General features: G+C 46.4%; 1 protein-coding gene across 1 annotated transcript in view; it reads left to right on the top strand.

The window, feature by feature from the left end:
* The first annotated feature begins 594 nt into the window (after positions 1-594).
* The window catches only part of LOC119395752 (glutamate receptor ionotropic, kainate 2), a 51,782-nt gene continuing 37,921 nt past the window's right edge, over positions 595-14,455 (top strand). The window contains exons 1-3 of the mRNA XM_037662758.2: positions 595-710; positions 3,930-4,091; positions 10,661-10,909. Of these exons, the coding sequence (XP_037518686.1) occupies positions 623-710; positions 3,930-4,091; positions 10,661-10,909 (499 nt within the window). The 5' untranslated portion in view covers positions 595-622. The remainder of the gene's footprint in view (positions 711-3,929; positions 4,092-10,660; positions 10,910-14,455) is intronic.

Here is a 14,455-nt window from a genome sequence, read left to right as displayed (position 1 = left end):
CAGAAAATTATACATGAACAGTACAGATAGGTTCATCAAAAATGAAAAAAAAAGAGAAAAGCTTAATATATTCTGCAATGTATTAACGAAACGAAGACTACAGCGCACTGTGCGAATGAAATGTCGCTCTTTTGGGCCATGCGTTGGGCATATTCCGGTACTTAGTGGTATTGTCACACTTTTGCACTTAATGGCTGCACTAGGATACAAGGGTCCAGACGCATTCTAGGGTGCTTGCAGAGAGAGCCTGCAAGACTTTTACGAGAGCCCCAGCGTTGGCAGTACTTCATGAACACCATACACGTGTACTACACCCACTACTGCGGCATCAAGGCAGTCGCTCCATCTAACTTACCGGCTTCGTGAATGAATTGTGACCCACGAGAGAGGGCTGCGTGGGCTAGATCGTGGTCTGCCTGACCCCCGAGGGATCTGGCCGGAACCACGGGCCTTGGGCCCGCGGCGAGGGTGGACTCGAGACGCGGCGGCCTTGCAGCCGCGAACCTCGTCCGGCCCGGGGCGCGGCGAGCGTAAGAGCCGAGTTTAGACGGAGGACGCGAATAGCCGCAGCACCAGCATCCCGGCAGGCAGAGGGACGGTGTTGAGCGGAAGGGGGAGAAGCATGGCGCCGGCGAATTCGGTGCTGCTGCTTGCCGTACTGCTGGCGGCGGGCGGCTCGCAGGCAGCCCTGCCGGAGGTGATCAAGATTGGTGAGTGTGTTGGCGCACGCTGTTCCTGCATGGTTGTGTCCTCTGGTCGCTCCGGGCGGGGGCAACGCTGGACTTTGGAAGCACTTCGACACTCGTTCTTGACTGCATGCACTGCACTCATCACGTGCGAAACGGAAATATGCTCATTTAAGAGAAGAAAAAAGCGATCCTGCGATTTCTGCATCTAAGTTAACGAAGAGTCACTTCATCGAGAACGATCGAGGCTGCAAATTTTCGACTTCTCCGTGATAAGGATTCTGGGAAACGTTTCTCAGCTACTTATTTACCCGACGTGGCTGACCTCGAAATGCCCACTGGAGGGACATGGTATGCGTGTCAATTATTCGAAGAAAAATTCGCTTTCTTTTTCTGTCGCGGTCTACAGGCCCAAGCGCAAAGCGACTAGATCGTAGATGCGGGCTCAGCAATGTTACAGATGCTGCAATGTTAAAATGTAAATGCGCTTGCGCGCGGAAGGTCAGTACCGGTACTAGCCAATGAGATACATGACATGGGGATGATTTTAAACTCCACGACAACAACTTGCATCCCCCAGACCACTTTGTAAATTCAGCGTCCGCATTTCGTGCTCACACTGACAAACTGCAAATCCGAATACCGACTACAGTGAACTTGCGATGGCCAACGAAGCTTGCCGTATACGCCGCTATTTCGCATTACCATTGACTCTTGTTCAGAGACCTGCCAGGTCGTAGACGTAATGTTTTAGCCAAACTCTAGTCGCACAAGAAGAACGCGTTTACTTTATTGGGCCGCGCAACGGCTTGTATACAATCATGGAAGTGCAGCGATGATGGAAATATTTGAGAGCAATGCATAATTGGTTGTTGGAGAGAAAACTTCGAAAAATGTTGCTTGCTTCGTGCTTCGGTTCTTAGTTGTGTGACGATTTTTAAACGCCCTCAACTGAAACAGCAACAAGAATGAGTTAATTGTATTCCTTTTGTCATATCTGGCGAAGAGAGACCGTGTCCGTATTCAAAGGTAGATTGATTGCCGGCCATTTCCGAAATTTAATGGCCTCAAAACGTAAATTTCCTCGGAATTGAGTGTCTCGGTGCTCTCAGAATTCAGTCGAACTGAACGTTGGTATTTTATGGACACGTCTTGCGCGAATTGGCGGTCCAACGGTAGCCGCAAGGGCAATTTGTAGTGTGCTGTCACGAAGAACGCAAGCGATGGTCTGTAGGTAGTAATTTGCTTAAAGTACTTGGTCATTTACATGAGAATTTTCGGCCGCAACGTCAGCATCTTTGCGGCTTGCCATTTAATATTACAGGCATAACTTATTCCGTATAGCGTTCTTCCTTCAAGCTGCATCTATGCCCAATGACCTGAACGTTTCTGCACCTTTAGCGATCGTAGTGTGGCGCCACTGAATTAAAATTACCTTTTGCCCGCAATGATCTCTCTTAAAGAAACAAGGCCTAAACGTCATGATATCAATCGTATCTGCCGGAATTTGTCGCGACTTGAAAGGGGCGCTCTACTCGCGCTCAGAAAGCCAGGACCTCGGCGCTACTTCCAGAAATAGCCGAGTGATATTCGTTTTCTGTTGCCTTTTTGTACCGGCGTTGCCGCCTCAGTAGTTAAAACGTCTGAGCACGATGCCGCAGGCTCGATTCACGGTCACGACAGCTGCGTTACGACTCTGGCAGAAAGCTAAAAAAAAAACAAAAAGAACACATGTGTCGGACGCTCCGCGCAAGCAATATGAGCAACCCTCATGGTGGTGAATATTAGAATAATATTAGAATATTATTAGAATATTATTTCTGCGCCTGTGTGTGTGTGTATGTGTTCCTCTTTCCGTCTCGTCTTCTTTGCGCAGTTTAAACCTTTTACGAATATTAGAAGCAAGCGCAACGTAACAGCGAATAAACCGTAACGCAAAAAGCAACAAGACAAGCGCTGGGCATGGAGCTGACATTAATTGAAAGTTGGTGATCGCACTATATGAATGATAAGCGCATGCATCAACTTTCGTCTATCTAACCCGAAAGCATAGAGAAGACGCAAGACAGGAAAAAAAAGCATGAAGGGTGGAAACTTGGGCATGTTCGTAGGACATAATAAATTTAAGAACAGCACAACAGATACCGCTGCTCTGTGTGTGTTCTTCGGCAGTACTTTGCTGTTGCGCTATTCCTAAATTAAACAGAAAGCAATCGACGGACCATCAATGATGTTGTAGAGACTGACAAAACGCGTTACAGCGCTGTAAGAACGCCACTTTTATGTCTGTTCAGAGCACTGTCACCTTCCAGCCCCATAGGGTGAACCGAATTCCTCAGCGAGCAACGTTACGGGGCCAGAATTATTCCGCAGCCCCTCTAGGAGTCTTGTTGCGCATGCGACGTGGAAAGGCTACCACTATCGTTTCTATTTGTATTATGCAGTAGGTACAATTTCATGGTGTCCATTGATGTAAGTACAGAACGGTCGCGATAAGTGAGACGTAAAGAGACAGAAAAAAAAACTCATAGTTTCGCTGCAAAGGCGAACCAAAGAATGCGATAGCCACAAATTGGAATGTTATACGAACTAAGCCTCTCACTCCTTTAGCATGAGACCTGGCGTAACTCAAACAAAACGCTGGCGTAAGGAAACGCAGCCGCTGCAGCAAGCGAAGCTATATTCCTGCTGTATATTGCTTCAGCGCAAGCTATGCGATAAAAACAGACTTGGGGCCCCACCCATCGAGCTCATCCCAACCCTTATGAATAAAGTTGTACTACTACTACTGCTACTACTACTACTACTACTACTACTACTACTACTACTACTACTACTACTACTACTACTACTACTACTACAACACGTGCAAAGGTATGAGCCGTCGGCCGATTACCTGTAAAGGTACGGCGTGCGCGATCGGTCAAAGTAAGCATTTTCGGTCTTCCCTCCGGCACCCTTCATGCACCTTTCGAGCAACGGAGGCGGCCGGCTCCTTTCATCTCTCAGCCGCGTTCGTCGGCAGGGCTCGCGCTTTTTCTCGCACGTAAACATACGACACGCGGGGTGCTGTTATCGACTTGGGCTTTATACGAAGCATAACGGCGACGCCAACGGTGACGGTGGTTGCCTAAATGCGGCTGGAGTGTCCGTATAATTGTTATCGCAATAAAAGAAAACTATCGTAACACATAATAAGTGTTCAGTAAGGACATGCTCAATGCTGTAACGTTCTGCCCCCAGGTGCTCTGCTGACAGGCGATGACGATGCGCTTGCGGAGAGTGCATTGCGTTACGCAGTGGACCGCGTCAACACGGACCCGGTGCTGCTGCCCGATGCCAAGCTGTCTTTACAGGTGGAGCGACTGGACGAGCACGCTGGCACCTTGCAAGCGTACCGTAAGGGTAAGCGCACTTTTATACCACGTACGCCGGATATGGAAAGGTATATAGTGAAACATCGGGAAAAGAAAGGAAAACCACGCGAAAACTATAGCACGGTGCTGGCGGGGCTCACTGCTAAGACTTTTAAGAAGAGCCAGCTTTTGCGTACAGGGCTTCAGACCGCGAACCATTAGCCACATTCGCAATAACATACACCAGGAAGTGGACGTATAGTTATACGTAGATTGAGGCAGAAAGATATCTTGAATGGTTACAATGCTGCAACCTTTTCCAAAGTGCTAGATAATGTAAGCATGCATATTGTGAGGAGTTCAATAAGTGGTCTCTTGTTGCTCCGCGAAGAAAGACGGTGGTCACAGTAAACGATAGGCTATAGACATACAGATCACTGGTTCATATGCTATGATTTTTGTATACATGGCAACAGGTGCCACCTGAGAATTTGCGCCGATTTTTTTTCGGCTCTTTTCTCTTTCCCTCCTTTCACAAATATTTCCTTTATCTGTGTGCAGGGTGGGAATGGACTTCAATTTTTATTTAACTCGGTTAACCTCGGTTAACCTCGTTTACCCGTTTACTTATGACATCGTTTTTCCATGAGACGCGTAAGGCTTTCTTAATAATGTCCCCTTGGCTTCATTGTCTTTTGACTTCATTGGGTTACGTCGAACAAAGACACCAATACCTCGATTCATTTCCCTTCTATAGTGGGTACAAATCATATATTTATCGAATAAGAACAACCAGGCAACTGACTCTAAATTTAGCACAGCGATGGGTGTATATTTGCGCTGATGTCGCTCAAATTTCTTGACATGCTCTATCATAGCATTTCATAGCACAATTCTGAACGAAACATGTTCATTGCCTCGGCAAACCTAAATTGATTTGCCTTGCATTTATTTGCCGTCATTTATTTACCCATTCATGTTTACATATCCTGACATGCAAAGTTTCGGTCCTCTTGTTGTCTAGTCCACCAGTTCTCAGTTTTCGTGTAATATCCTTTAGAGGTTATATGTCATGTATTCTATTATCTTGTGCTGCCTGACTCTTGGCCAATCCATCTGAAGTGGGTATCCGTCTTTAGTACACGTATCGGCCCTATTCATATACAACAAGATGCAAACGCCGTACCTCAATGAAAAGCGGCCCTCAGAGATGATGTACGTGGTGATAGCGCTGAGCGTCACCGTGCTAATCGTGTCGGCCTGCATGGGAAGCGCGTTGTGGACGAAACCCGAGGGCCTGCGCCCCGACACGGCCATCTGGATACTGCCGCCCAGGAGTCCTGACAGCAACAACACCAATGTGGCCGGCTCCAACTCGTTGGTTGAGCAGGATATCATCGTGGACGCAGACGAGTCAGCCGAAGAGATAGACCGACACATGTGGACTCCAACCGCAGGTTGAAGCTCACGGGGACACGCAAGTGCGTTTCACGTACGTGGGCGCATCCTGCTGATGTGCCGCCTTCAGCCCGAAGATCACGTGCTCGTTGTCTCAGTGTGCTGGTGCCTCACGTTTCGGTGAAATCCCAGCAGTTACTCTTCCTTGACTAAGACAAAGCGCTAGCGGTGGCCATTTGGAGGTTATCGCTAGTCGATGAACACCTCGTTAGTTATCGTGCCTTCCGAATGCCGAAAGGACTAGACGTCCACGGCTCGCCGTGCCACTCTAAGACTGTTCTTCTATTCGAATCAATTGTCAATGGTTGATTCGGTTCTATTTGTTTTTTGTTTTATTCGTATGTCGTAAAGGACATGAGAGGCCGTCCCGAACTTTAGGGCGCATCGTGGTATGAAGTCCGGATGGAGCGTGTTGTCAGGTGAATGAACCGTCTAAGTGTCGAGGCTGGTCCGGATGTGTCGAGAGCTCCGGTTACTTTCGCTTTTTCATATTTTGTGCGTGCTTATTATCGGTTAATATAGCGCGATTGGGCTGCTCTTTTGTAAAAGGCTCATCGCCTGTTGCATGAATCTGTAGTACTGTATTTAATTTACGATGTGGTTGCCACACTGCCTGCGCTTGGAAATTAGGCGAGTGGTCTTTCAATTGGTTATTTTTGTGTTCCAACGCGATCACTTTACTGAGTAACGCTTTGCTTTCATATTCCATTCTGCTGACTTGAACAAGGGTCAGACTGCGGATGCCTTTAACGCATCGCCTTTCTGAGACCAAATAAACGAGTGTAACATTTCAGGGCTAACTGCATTGCCATATTGAAGACACTTAGCGCAACTTGGCATTCACTCAAAAAACACATTCACATTCACGCACGCTTCCCCTCAAGAACACACCCCACACACAGTTTCCAGTACATTAGAAGGCTCTTTCCTGGGTATTCCGGATCAGCGAACAACCAAGAGATTGTTTTTGCTGCCAGTGTTCTAGTGAAGATCTTAATATCCAGCAGACCCTGACCACCGCGCTCTGCGGGCAGATTGAGGCAACTAGACTTCACCGTGGCAGGTTTATGTTCCCATATAAATGTTCCGATGACTGTCCTGAGGAGATGTGCGAAAACTGCGCGCCAGCAACGCAACGTGTGCGACGTAGTAAGCGTACGCGCACGCCTGCGTCTTCACCACACCTGCCTTTGCAGCGAGTGACAGCTTGTATTCCGAAGCCCTATTTGTCAACTCCCTCGTTTTGGCTACTGCACCTTCCCAAGTTCTATTTGAAATGCCCCCTTCTTCAAAGATCAGTCCAAGAACTCTGACAGCGCCCAGGAATTGAACTCCACCTGGGAGATCGTCGGCAAAGGCTCCAAAGAGCATCGCCTTGCCTTTGTCGGTATTCAAGTACGCGCCAGAGAGAGCGGACTACTGCTCAAAGAGCTCGAAATATGTGGCAAAACAAATATTGTTTCTTACAAATACCGAAATGTCATCGGCGTGGGCTGTAACCATAATTTCTTCTGTGCCTGGAGTGGGAAATCCTATAATTCCAGGGCACATTGCGACTTTTTTGAATAGGGGATCCAGTGACAATACAAATAAAACTGGAGCGGCCAGGCATCCCTGTCTAACGCCCTTTTCCACCGCGAAGCTCTCTGTATTGCCGCCATTAAAGTAGAGGGGACTACTGGTGCCCTCATAAAGCAGCTTTAACGAACTCGTATGTTTAGAAAAAATTTATTCCATCAAAAGACGCTACGAACACTTCGAAACAGTGTCTATACAACATTGACATTAACATACACAAATGACTAAGGACAATACACATGAAACGTTTTAACAGAAATGTCCAAGTCCACAGGGTGTCCTTAACACACGCTACTAAGGACTAACACACACTTATCACAATATACACAATGTACATGGCGTTTTATATACACAATATACATGACTTAGTGAACATGTCAGCATGTATGTACAGCAGATGATGTTATGGTACATGTAATTTAGATAAATGTACAGTGTTAGCATGAAATGTGCATATACAAGAACCCACACACCTACGGGGACCAAGGAGGTTAAAAAAATTTTTTTTAACCTTCTTGACGGGGACATGCACGCACAGAAATAATCAATGCAAGCAGAACTCGTCTACCGGGCAAGAACCATTCAAACTGTATCACAAGCGCACTACTGGAACAAAGTTTGTTGTTCTTGGATTAATATCACGCGATTAATGGCGCATAGTATGAAGCCCTTCTGATGGCACGTAAATTTCTTTTAAACCCAGAAAAACCCCTTTTCACGGTCTCATTCCAAGTTCTTGTCAGCGTCCGCAACGAGCTTTATATTAAATCTGGCGCATACAATTTGGACAGCTGCAAGCTATATGAATTGTCGTGAACCATTTTGGAGCTGCATAACAAATTTTTTATGACCTTGCTATCGTGCATTCGTAAAGTTTTGCATACCTTGCAGTGTTTATTTTCTTTTCATTTCCCGAGCACCTTCTTCTTCACTGCCGGCTTCTTTCTCATGCCTATTCGTTTATTCCACATAGTTTCCTAAAATTTATTAGAGGACACTGTGTCTATGAGAGCTGCCACCGTGGCAGCTCAGCCCGAACGGTAATATTGGTTGCCTACATGCGTCTGCCACAACTTCGTCCTTTTGACTTCGAACAGCATTTTGAGCGCGTACTTTTCTATTTTTTTAGATGCGAAGTATCTTATGGCGGAGTTCAATCCGGTGGTGGTGGCGGTGTGCGGCGTGACCACCCTCACAGCGCATGCGCATACCCTCTACACTCATCCTCTCCCATACCCCTCTCCACACCCCCTCTCCACTTTCCCTCTCCCCTCCCCTTTCCACTTTTCCTCTGAAACGCGGGCTAGACATGCCGAAATTCTCTCCTGCGCAACGCCGCGATGAGCACCAGCGCATGCGCGTCCTCTCCCCCTCTCTCTCCTCTCCTACGCTGCCTCTCTCTCGCGCGCCTGTCAACCGCGTTCCCCGCACGCCCTGTGAGAATTAACGGCCAGGTTAGAGGGAAGACAGGACGCGCGTAGCGTTCCTCTTCGCGTTCCATGAAGCGAGGTCGGTAGCATGCCCAAAGAACGCCAACGGAACGCGATCGTGGAAGTGCTCCAGCTTCGCATCGCCTCATGGTCCCCTTTAGCGGGAAATGGTGTAATTTTTCGAACTTAATGCTGCCTACTAAATTCAACAATTCGCAATAAACGCAGAAATTGTAATCGATCGACGGGCTCGTTTTTGTCGGATAACCATACAAAGCTAAGAGATAAAGCCATGGAAAAGCGTAGAGAAACTTGCAGTTATGCGTGTAGGCAGGGCCCTATTGCATTCTGTAATAAGATATGTAGAACTGCTTCGAAATTTACGTCCATATAAACGCCGCTAATCTCAGTACATACGTGACTAACAAATAAAGCCGCCATAACCGTCTCCAATCACATGTGCGAATATGAATTCACGTAAGAACAATAATATACCGTGCACTCTAATAAAAGAACAGGAGAGTCTTTACTCTTTTTGGAGAGTTCAGGCTTGCCGCGTATATGACTCTCTTTAAAGAGGCACGTCAACCCTCTTTGTGGGCCATTGTACTCTCTTTTGAGAGTAGTATAGCCCACAAGAGAGTTAGCGTGCCTATTTAAAGGGAGTCATATAGGTGGAAAGTCAGGACTACCGGAATGTAGTCACACATACTCTTTTCTTTCTTAGAGCGTGCTGTCAGTATGGTCGTACCGCAGCGCAAGGGTTCCGTAAAAAATGTTGGACGCTCGAGCTTCGCCTCAAGAGTAGAACTCGATAGCACAATCGGGCCCCGTTCGCATCGCCTTCTCAATGTGCAGCCTTACTTCTCTTCCTGGTGTACATTGTGCCGCAAGGAAAGGAATGACTGAGCGCGTAACGTTGGCCGTTTAAAACTATCCTACAATGCCTACTGCACACAGTTTGTTGTGCTTTTGCTGCTGATTATGATTAAATATGTTTATGCGCTTTGTAATGGGTAGGCCTTTAAACCCACCTCACTCGTCGTGCAATTCACATGTCTTGACACCCGGTGGGATTCTACGCTTCTGCCACGCAACATTACATGCGTTAAAGAAGACTACCTCGCAATACATGACATTCGTATAAAGTTTTTGTCGGTAGCAGTTCCAAGCAATGGCGTGGAACCTGCAACAGGTTCGGTCCCTGCCGGCGGCAAGTTATTTTTTCGTCCCCTTTAATTTCTTCACGTTTACATCATAGTTACTACAGATAACATCCCCTCTACTTTTCTTGCCTTTCTTGTACGTCTGTTAGTTCTAATTAATGTTGTGTCTAGCAAAGAAAAACGAGCCCCTAAAATTCTCCTTCTTTCGTTCATACACTATTGGTGAGCTATCAAAGTTAACAGAGAAAATTTAATGATGCTTTGAAATGTGAAAATGTGGGCGCAGTTTTGAGTTGTACAGGTACACTGTTCCAAATTTGAATGGTAGCCAATTTATATGTTTTTTTAACGCAGTTAGTGCAAATGGGTGGTAACAAGTAATTATATTTAGAAGCAAACCTAGTGGGGTTAGTATTTCTGAGGGAGCTACATTCAATGTATTCAAAGGAAAGCAGATAACTAAGTAATTTATAAAACATAACAGGTAAGTTGTACTGAAATAACTGCGTGCCAAAAGAACAATATGATTACGAGGCACGCCGTAGTTTGTGACTGCGGATTAATTAATTGACTGCGGACATAGAGGGAGAAAGAAATAAATAGAGATAAAGAGACAAGGAAAGAGATAAAAAAACTGAGAGAAAGAGAAAGAAAGAGAGGAAGAAAGACAAAATATGAAGAGAAACAAGAAAGGCCGCTGAGCTCCGCAGTTTCTTGAGGCTTGGCACCACTGATGCGAAGGCGCCTTGATTTTTTTTTGTTCGAAATTCTCCACCTATCAAAAAATGGCCGCCGTAGCCGCTCTCGTGCTTACATTGCAAAAAACTTCAGCCGCTAAGCCCCCACGGCGGTTAAATCAGGCCCGTAAGCGCCGCAATCGCCCGTCGTGTATAACAAGTTGCCCCATCTTTCTTTCTTGACTTCAAGACTCTCGTCTGTTTCGTTTTATATCCCGCTAAACACCCTTGGTGCATGACTACGCGCAGTGTGCGGCCTCCTGGAAGGCGGCGCCGTCGCCCTGGTGGGTCCCGTGGGTGGCGGCCACGCGTCCTCGTTGGCGGCGTCGGTGTGCGCCGCACTGCGGGTGCCCCAGCTGGAGACCGAGGAGGACGCCTCCGAGGGGGCCTTCACCCTCGACATGGCCCCGTCGCCTCGCGTGCTGGCCGACGCCTGCGCTGACCTGCTGGAACGCATGGGGTGGCTGTTCGTCGCCTACCTCTACGAGGACGCCGAAGGTGGGCCGCTGTTCCACCGCGCAGATTTTGTTTTTATTGCGGATACGTCGCATTCTATATAAATGCAAAAAAATATATATGCCCTCCGAAGAGTGCCTATAAACAGATAGGCTACTCTTTTGTATGCGTTATAGTGAAATGCACAGAGTGGCCTATATGCACGGAGAAAAAGTAACAGACAGGTTACAGTATATGTCTGTTCATGGGTATAAGTCACCGTTGCGACCAGTTAAACGAGGCGCGCCACAGGGTTCTATACTGGGCCCCCTCTTTTTTTATTATTGACATAAATGATATCGTCCACGTGCCAGAAACTTCCTCTATAGTCATGTATGCACTGTAAACCACTTTGCACCCTTAAGGGGATTTCAAGCAAGCAAAACACCCTTTCGCCTAACCAAAATTTGCAAAAATTAGGGTGTAAGGGTGCTTTCTTTCCTCAAAACAGCCTTTAGGGGGTATAATGCTTTAACTAAACACCCTTTAGGAGTTAAGGGTGTTATGTGTTATCGAAACAACCATGGCCCATACCACAGCGTGCCAGGTGATAACTGGGACTCGCTGATTAAAATGTCGTTGGATCTTCCGCGAGTTTAGATTAAAAGATGTGTCTCTTTTAGGGCTATCTACAAGCGTACCATAAACTTACGCCTACTCTCCTAATGTTTAATGTTCATTTATACGTAACAGAAATATCTCCACCGGCACTGAACGGCGGCTTAGGATACTATGGCTATATATACCAGATGGTCAGTGTAAGGCTGTGTAGCACGAGCGCTCCGTCTATGTGGTATTTTACAATACGCTGTGTTGTGTGTGCTGTGTGGCGCGTGCGTACACCTTCTATGCTGATGTCATCTATAATTGCATGTTCCCTGACTGGTAGATTTTTTTTTCACATTTTTCAGTGATAAGGGTGTTTAGGCCACTGGAAACACCCTATGGTATGGGTGTTTTGATACGTGAAAACACCCTTTTGCTAGGGTCTAAGGGTGTTCGTTATAGACACGGCAAAACCCCCTTAAGGGTGTAAAGTGGTTTACTGTGTGCGGATGATACGGGCTTGTTTTTTTTCTGGCAGCCGTTTAAGAGATCTAGAGAAGGAAGTGAACGAGTGCTTGGCCTCTCTGTCATACTGGCTAGATTCGAACCAACTACAACAGAACGTCAGTAATAGTAAACTTATTCTATTTAAGAGCGAAAATAAGTGTCATGATTATAACATTTCTGTCCGGCTTAAAAGTAACGAGATCCAGCTTGTCCTTTTGTTTAAATTTTTAGGTGTGCTTTTTTATGAGAACCTGAGCTGGACGCAGCTAATGAACAAAGTACATGCGCATGTGTCTAGAGCGGTTTCTGTTTTACACAAACTTAGGTCTCTAGTTCCACACTGGCTGACGCTCCAGCTATATTACTCGTTAGTCCATTCACATCTACATTGCTGTCTTTTAATTTGGGGTACGACTTCAAAAACTAACCTACATAGGCTATTAGCATAGCCCGTTATTAGTTTGCAAAAGAGGGCTGTACGCTGCATAGAAAACCTGCAACCTATGGAACACACTCCTCCGTTTTTTTTTTTTTTGAGAAACTTAACTTACTGTCCACCAACTATACAACCTTAAGCTCACCATATATATCGGCAAAGAAATTGTAAACAACGTGGACAGTTATATGGTAAACTTGTTGGCTAGTTGGGCGGATGTGTTGCTCTGTGCAGCAGCACTGACTACTTCATTTGCATTTTTCGGTGTAACTCCATTGCGAATTGCGTAATAAGTGTACGCTTTAAAACCAATGCGAAGCGCTGTGCCACATTTGATCCTCAACTGCATGGCGATAGCTGTCTCTATGGTTCGGTCAACATGGCCGACTTAGAGATAAAACACCAATCACAGGATGTGCCACAATTATCCTAGCCATAGGCGTGTGCAAGGAGGGGGGGGCGCCTCCAGATCATCTAAAGTATTTAATATAAAGGAGGGCGCCAATACTGCTCCCTAACTTTACAAAGTCGCACCTTTCACCTCATTTTTTAATGCGCAGGTTATGGCTAGCATAGGCGTGCGCAGGGGGGGGGGGGCAAGGGGGCGAGAATGGGGGGGCGCAAAGTCAGCCCTATACATTGTAGGGGGGGGGGGCGAGAAGAGGGGCGCAAAAGCAGCCGCATACATTGACATAATATGGAGGGGGGGCGCTGCGACGAACCTTCGCCCCCCTTGAAGGGGAACCCTGCGCACGCTTATGATGGCTAGCATGATTTTTGACAATAATGGCGACCAAGGACCTCTGATGTTGGATTCAAAGATCTGTTTACTTCCCACCTTTATAATCCGGCAAGCCGGGAACCAATGGCCGGCCTTCGTAAGAAGCACGACATCGCTTCAGGTTCAACTTTACGCCCATTGCGGACCTCGTTTTCTATCAGACTTGACCAAGGGGGGGGGGGGGGCTGAAACTTGCCCCCCCCCCCTAATGGAGAACCCTGCGCACGCCTATTATCCTAGCTATGGCTTTCTTTTAGCAGCGAAGCTCTTTAAGATACCCGTAATTTGTGCGGCCTCTCAGAAAACTATGATCATCATGAACGGGTATGTGCCACAGAAATTGAGTAGACCCCACTACTGACCATTGGTTCACTGAGAGAGAGAGAGAAAGGTAAAGAAAGAAAGAGAGAGAGAGAGAAAAATTCAGAGATTTAATGGATATACAGACATAAAAAGATAGAAAGACAAAGAAAGATACAGAAAGAGAAAGAAAGAGAAACAGAAAGAGAGAGAAAGAGCTGAGAGAGATAGAAAAAAATAGAACAATCAATACAGAAATAAGGATAAAGAAATAGAAAAAAGCAAAGATAAAGAAAGGGAAGAAAAGATAAATAAAAATAAATATAAAAAGAGCTAGAAAGAGAAAGAAATAGAAGGAAACAGAAAATAAGGTACAAGAAACAAAGAGAAAGAAAGACAAGGAATAAAGAAAAAATAATGCGAAACAAATAAGGTCACCCAGCTGCGCTCTTCCTTCAGGCTTGGCACGACTAATGCGAAGCTGCCATACTAGGCAACGGGAAGGAAACGGCGACTGCGAGAAGGGCCCCCAAGAGATAGAAGCCCTACGCCAACTACGACGTGCCCGTAGATCTATGAGAGGTGCGAACGCTCGGTTCTGTACTTTGGACATCCGCGTCGTGACTAACCTATAGCTAAAACCTAGCAACAACCTAGAGGCAACCAGATGAGACTTCAATTGCTGTTTCAAGCCTTGTGCGACTTAGTGCAAGCTTCGCCATTTTTTTTTTCGGCCCAGCTACTGCAGGTGCTTTCATAGCCTTCATAGCAGGGGACATATTGCCATTAGCCTTGTTTGGTGCGATAATGCCATGGTCTTTTGGGACTTGTGTATATAAAGAAAATCTGTTTGTTGTGTCCAAGTGAACATCCGTCGCGCCGTACTTCCCGGATAAAAATGCGCACCTGACAGCATGCCGATAAATGTGCACGTTAAACAATTACCTTCTGCGTTCAGCGCTTGCAGTAAGTGTCATAA

This window comes from Rhipicephalus sanguineus, chromosome 6 (assembly GCF_013339695.2).
Source record: "Rhipicephalus sanguineus isolate Rsan-2018 chromosome 6, BIME_Rsan_1.4, whole genome shotgun sequence".
Lineage (NCBI taxonomy): Eukaryota > Metazoa > Arthropoda > Arachnida > Ixodida > Ixodidae > Rhipicephalus > Rhipicephalus sanguineus.
The sequence above is the reverse complement of the archived record's forward strand: the minus strand, read 5'-3'. Positions and strand labels throughout refer to the sequence as shown.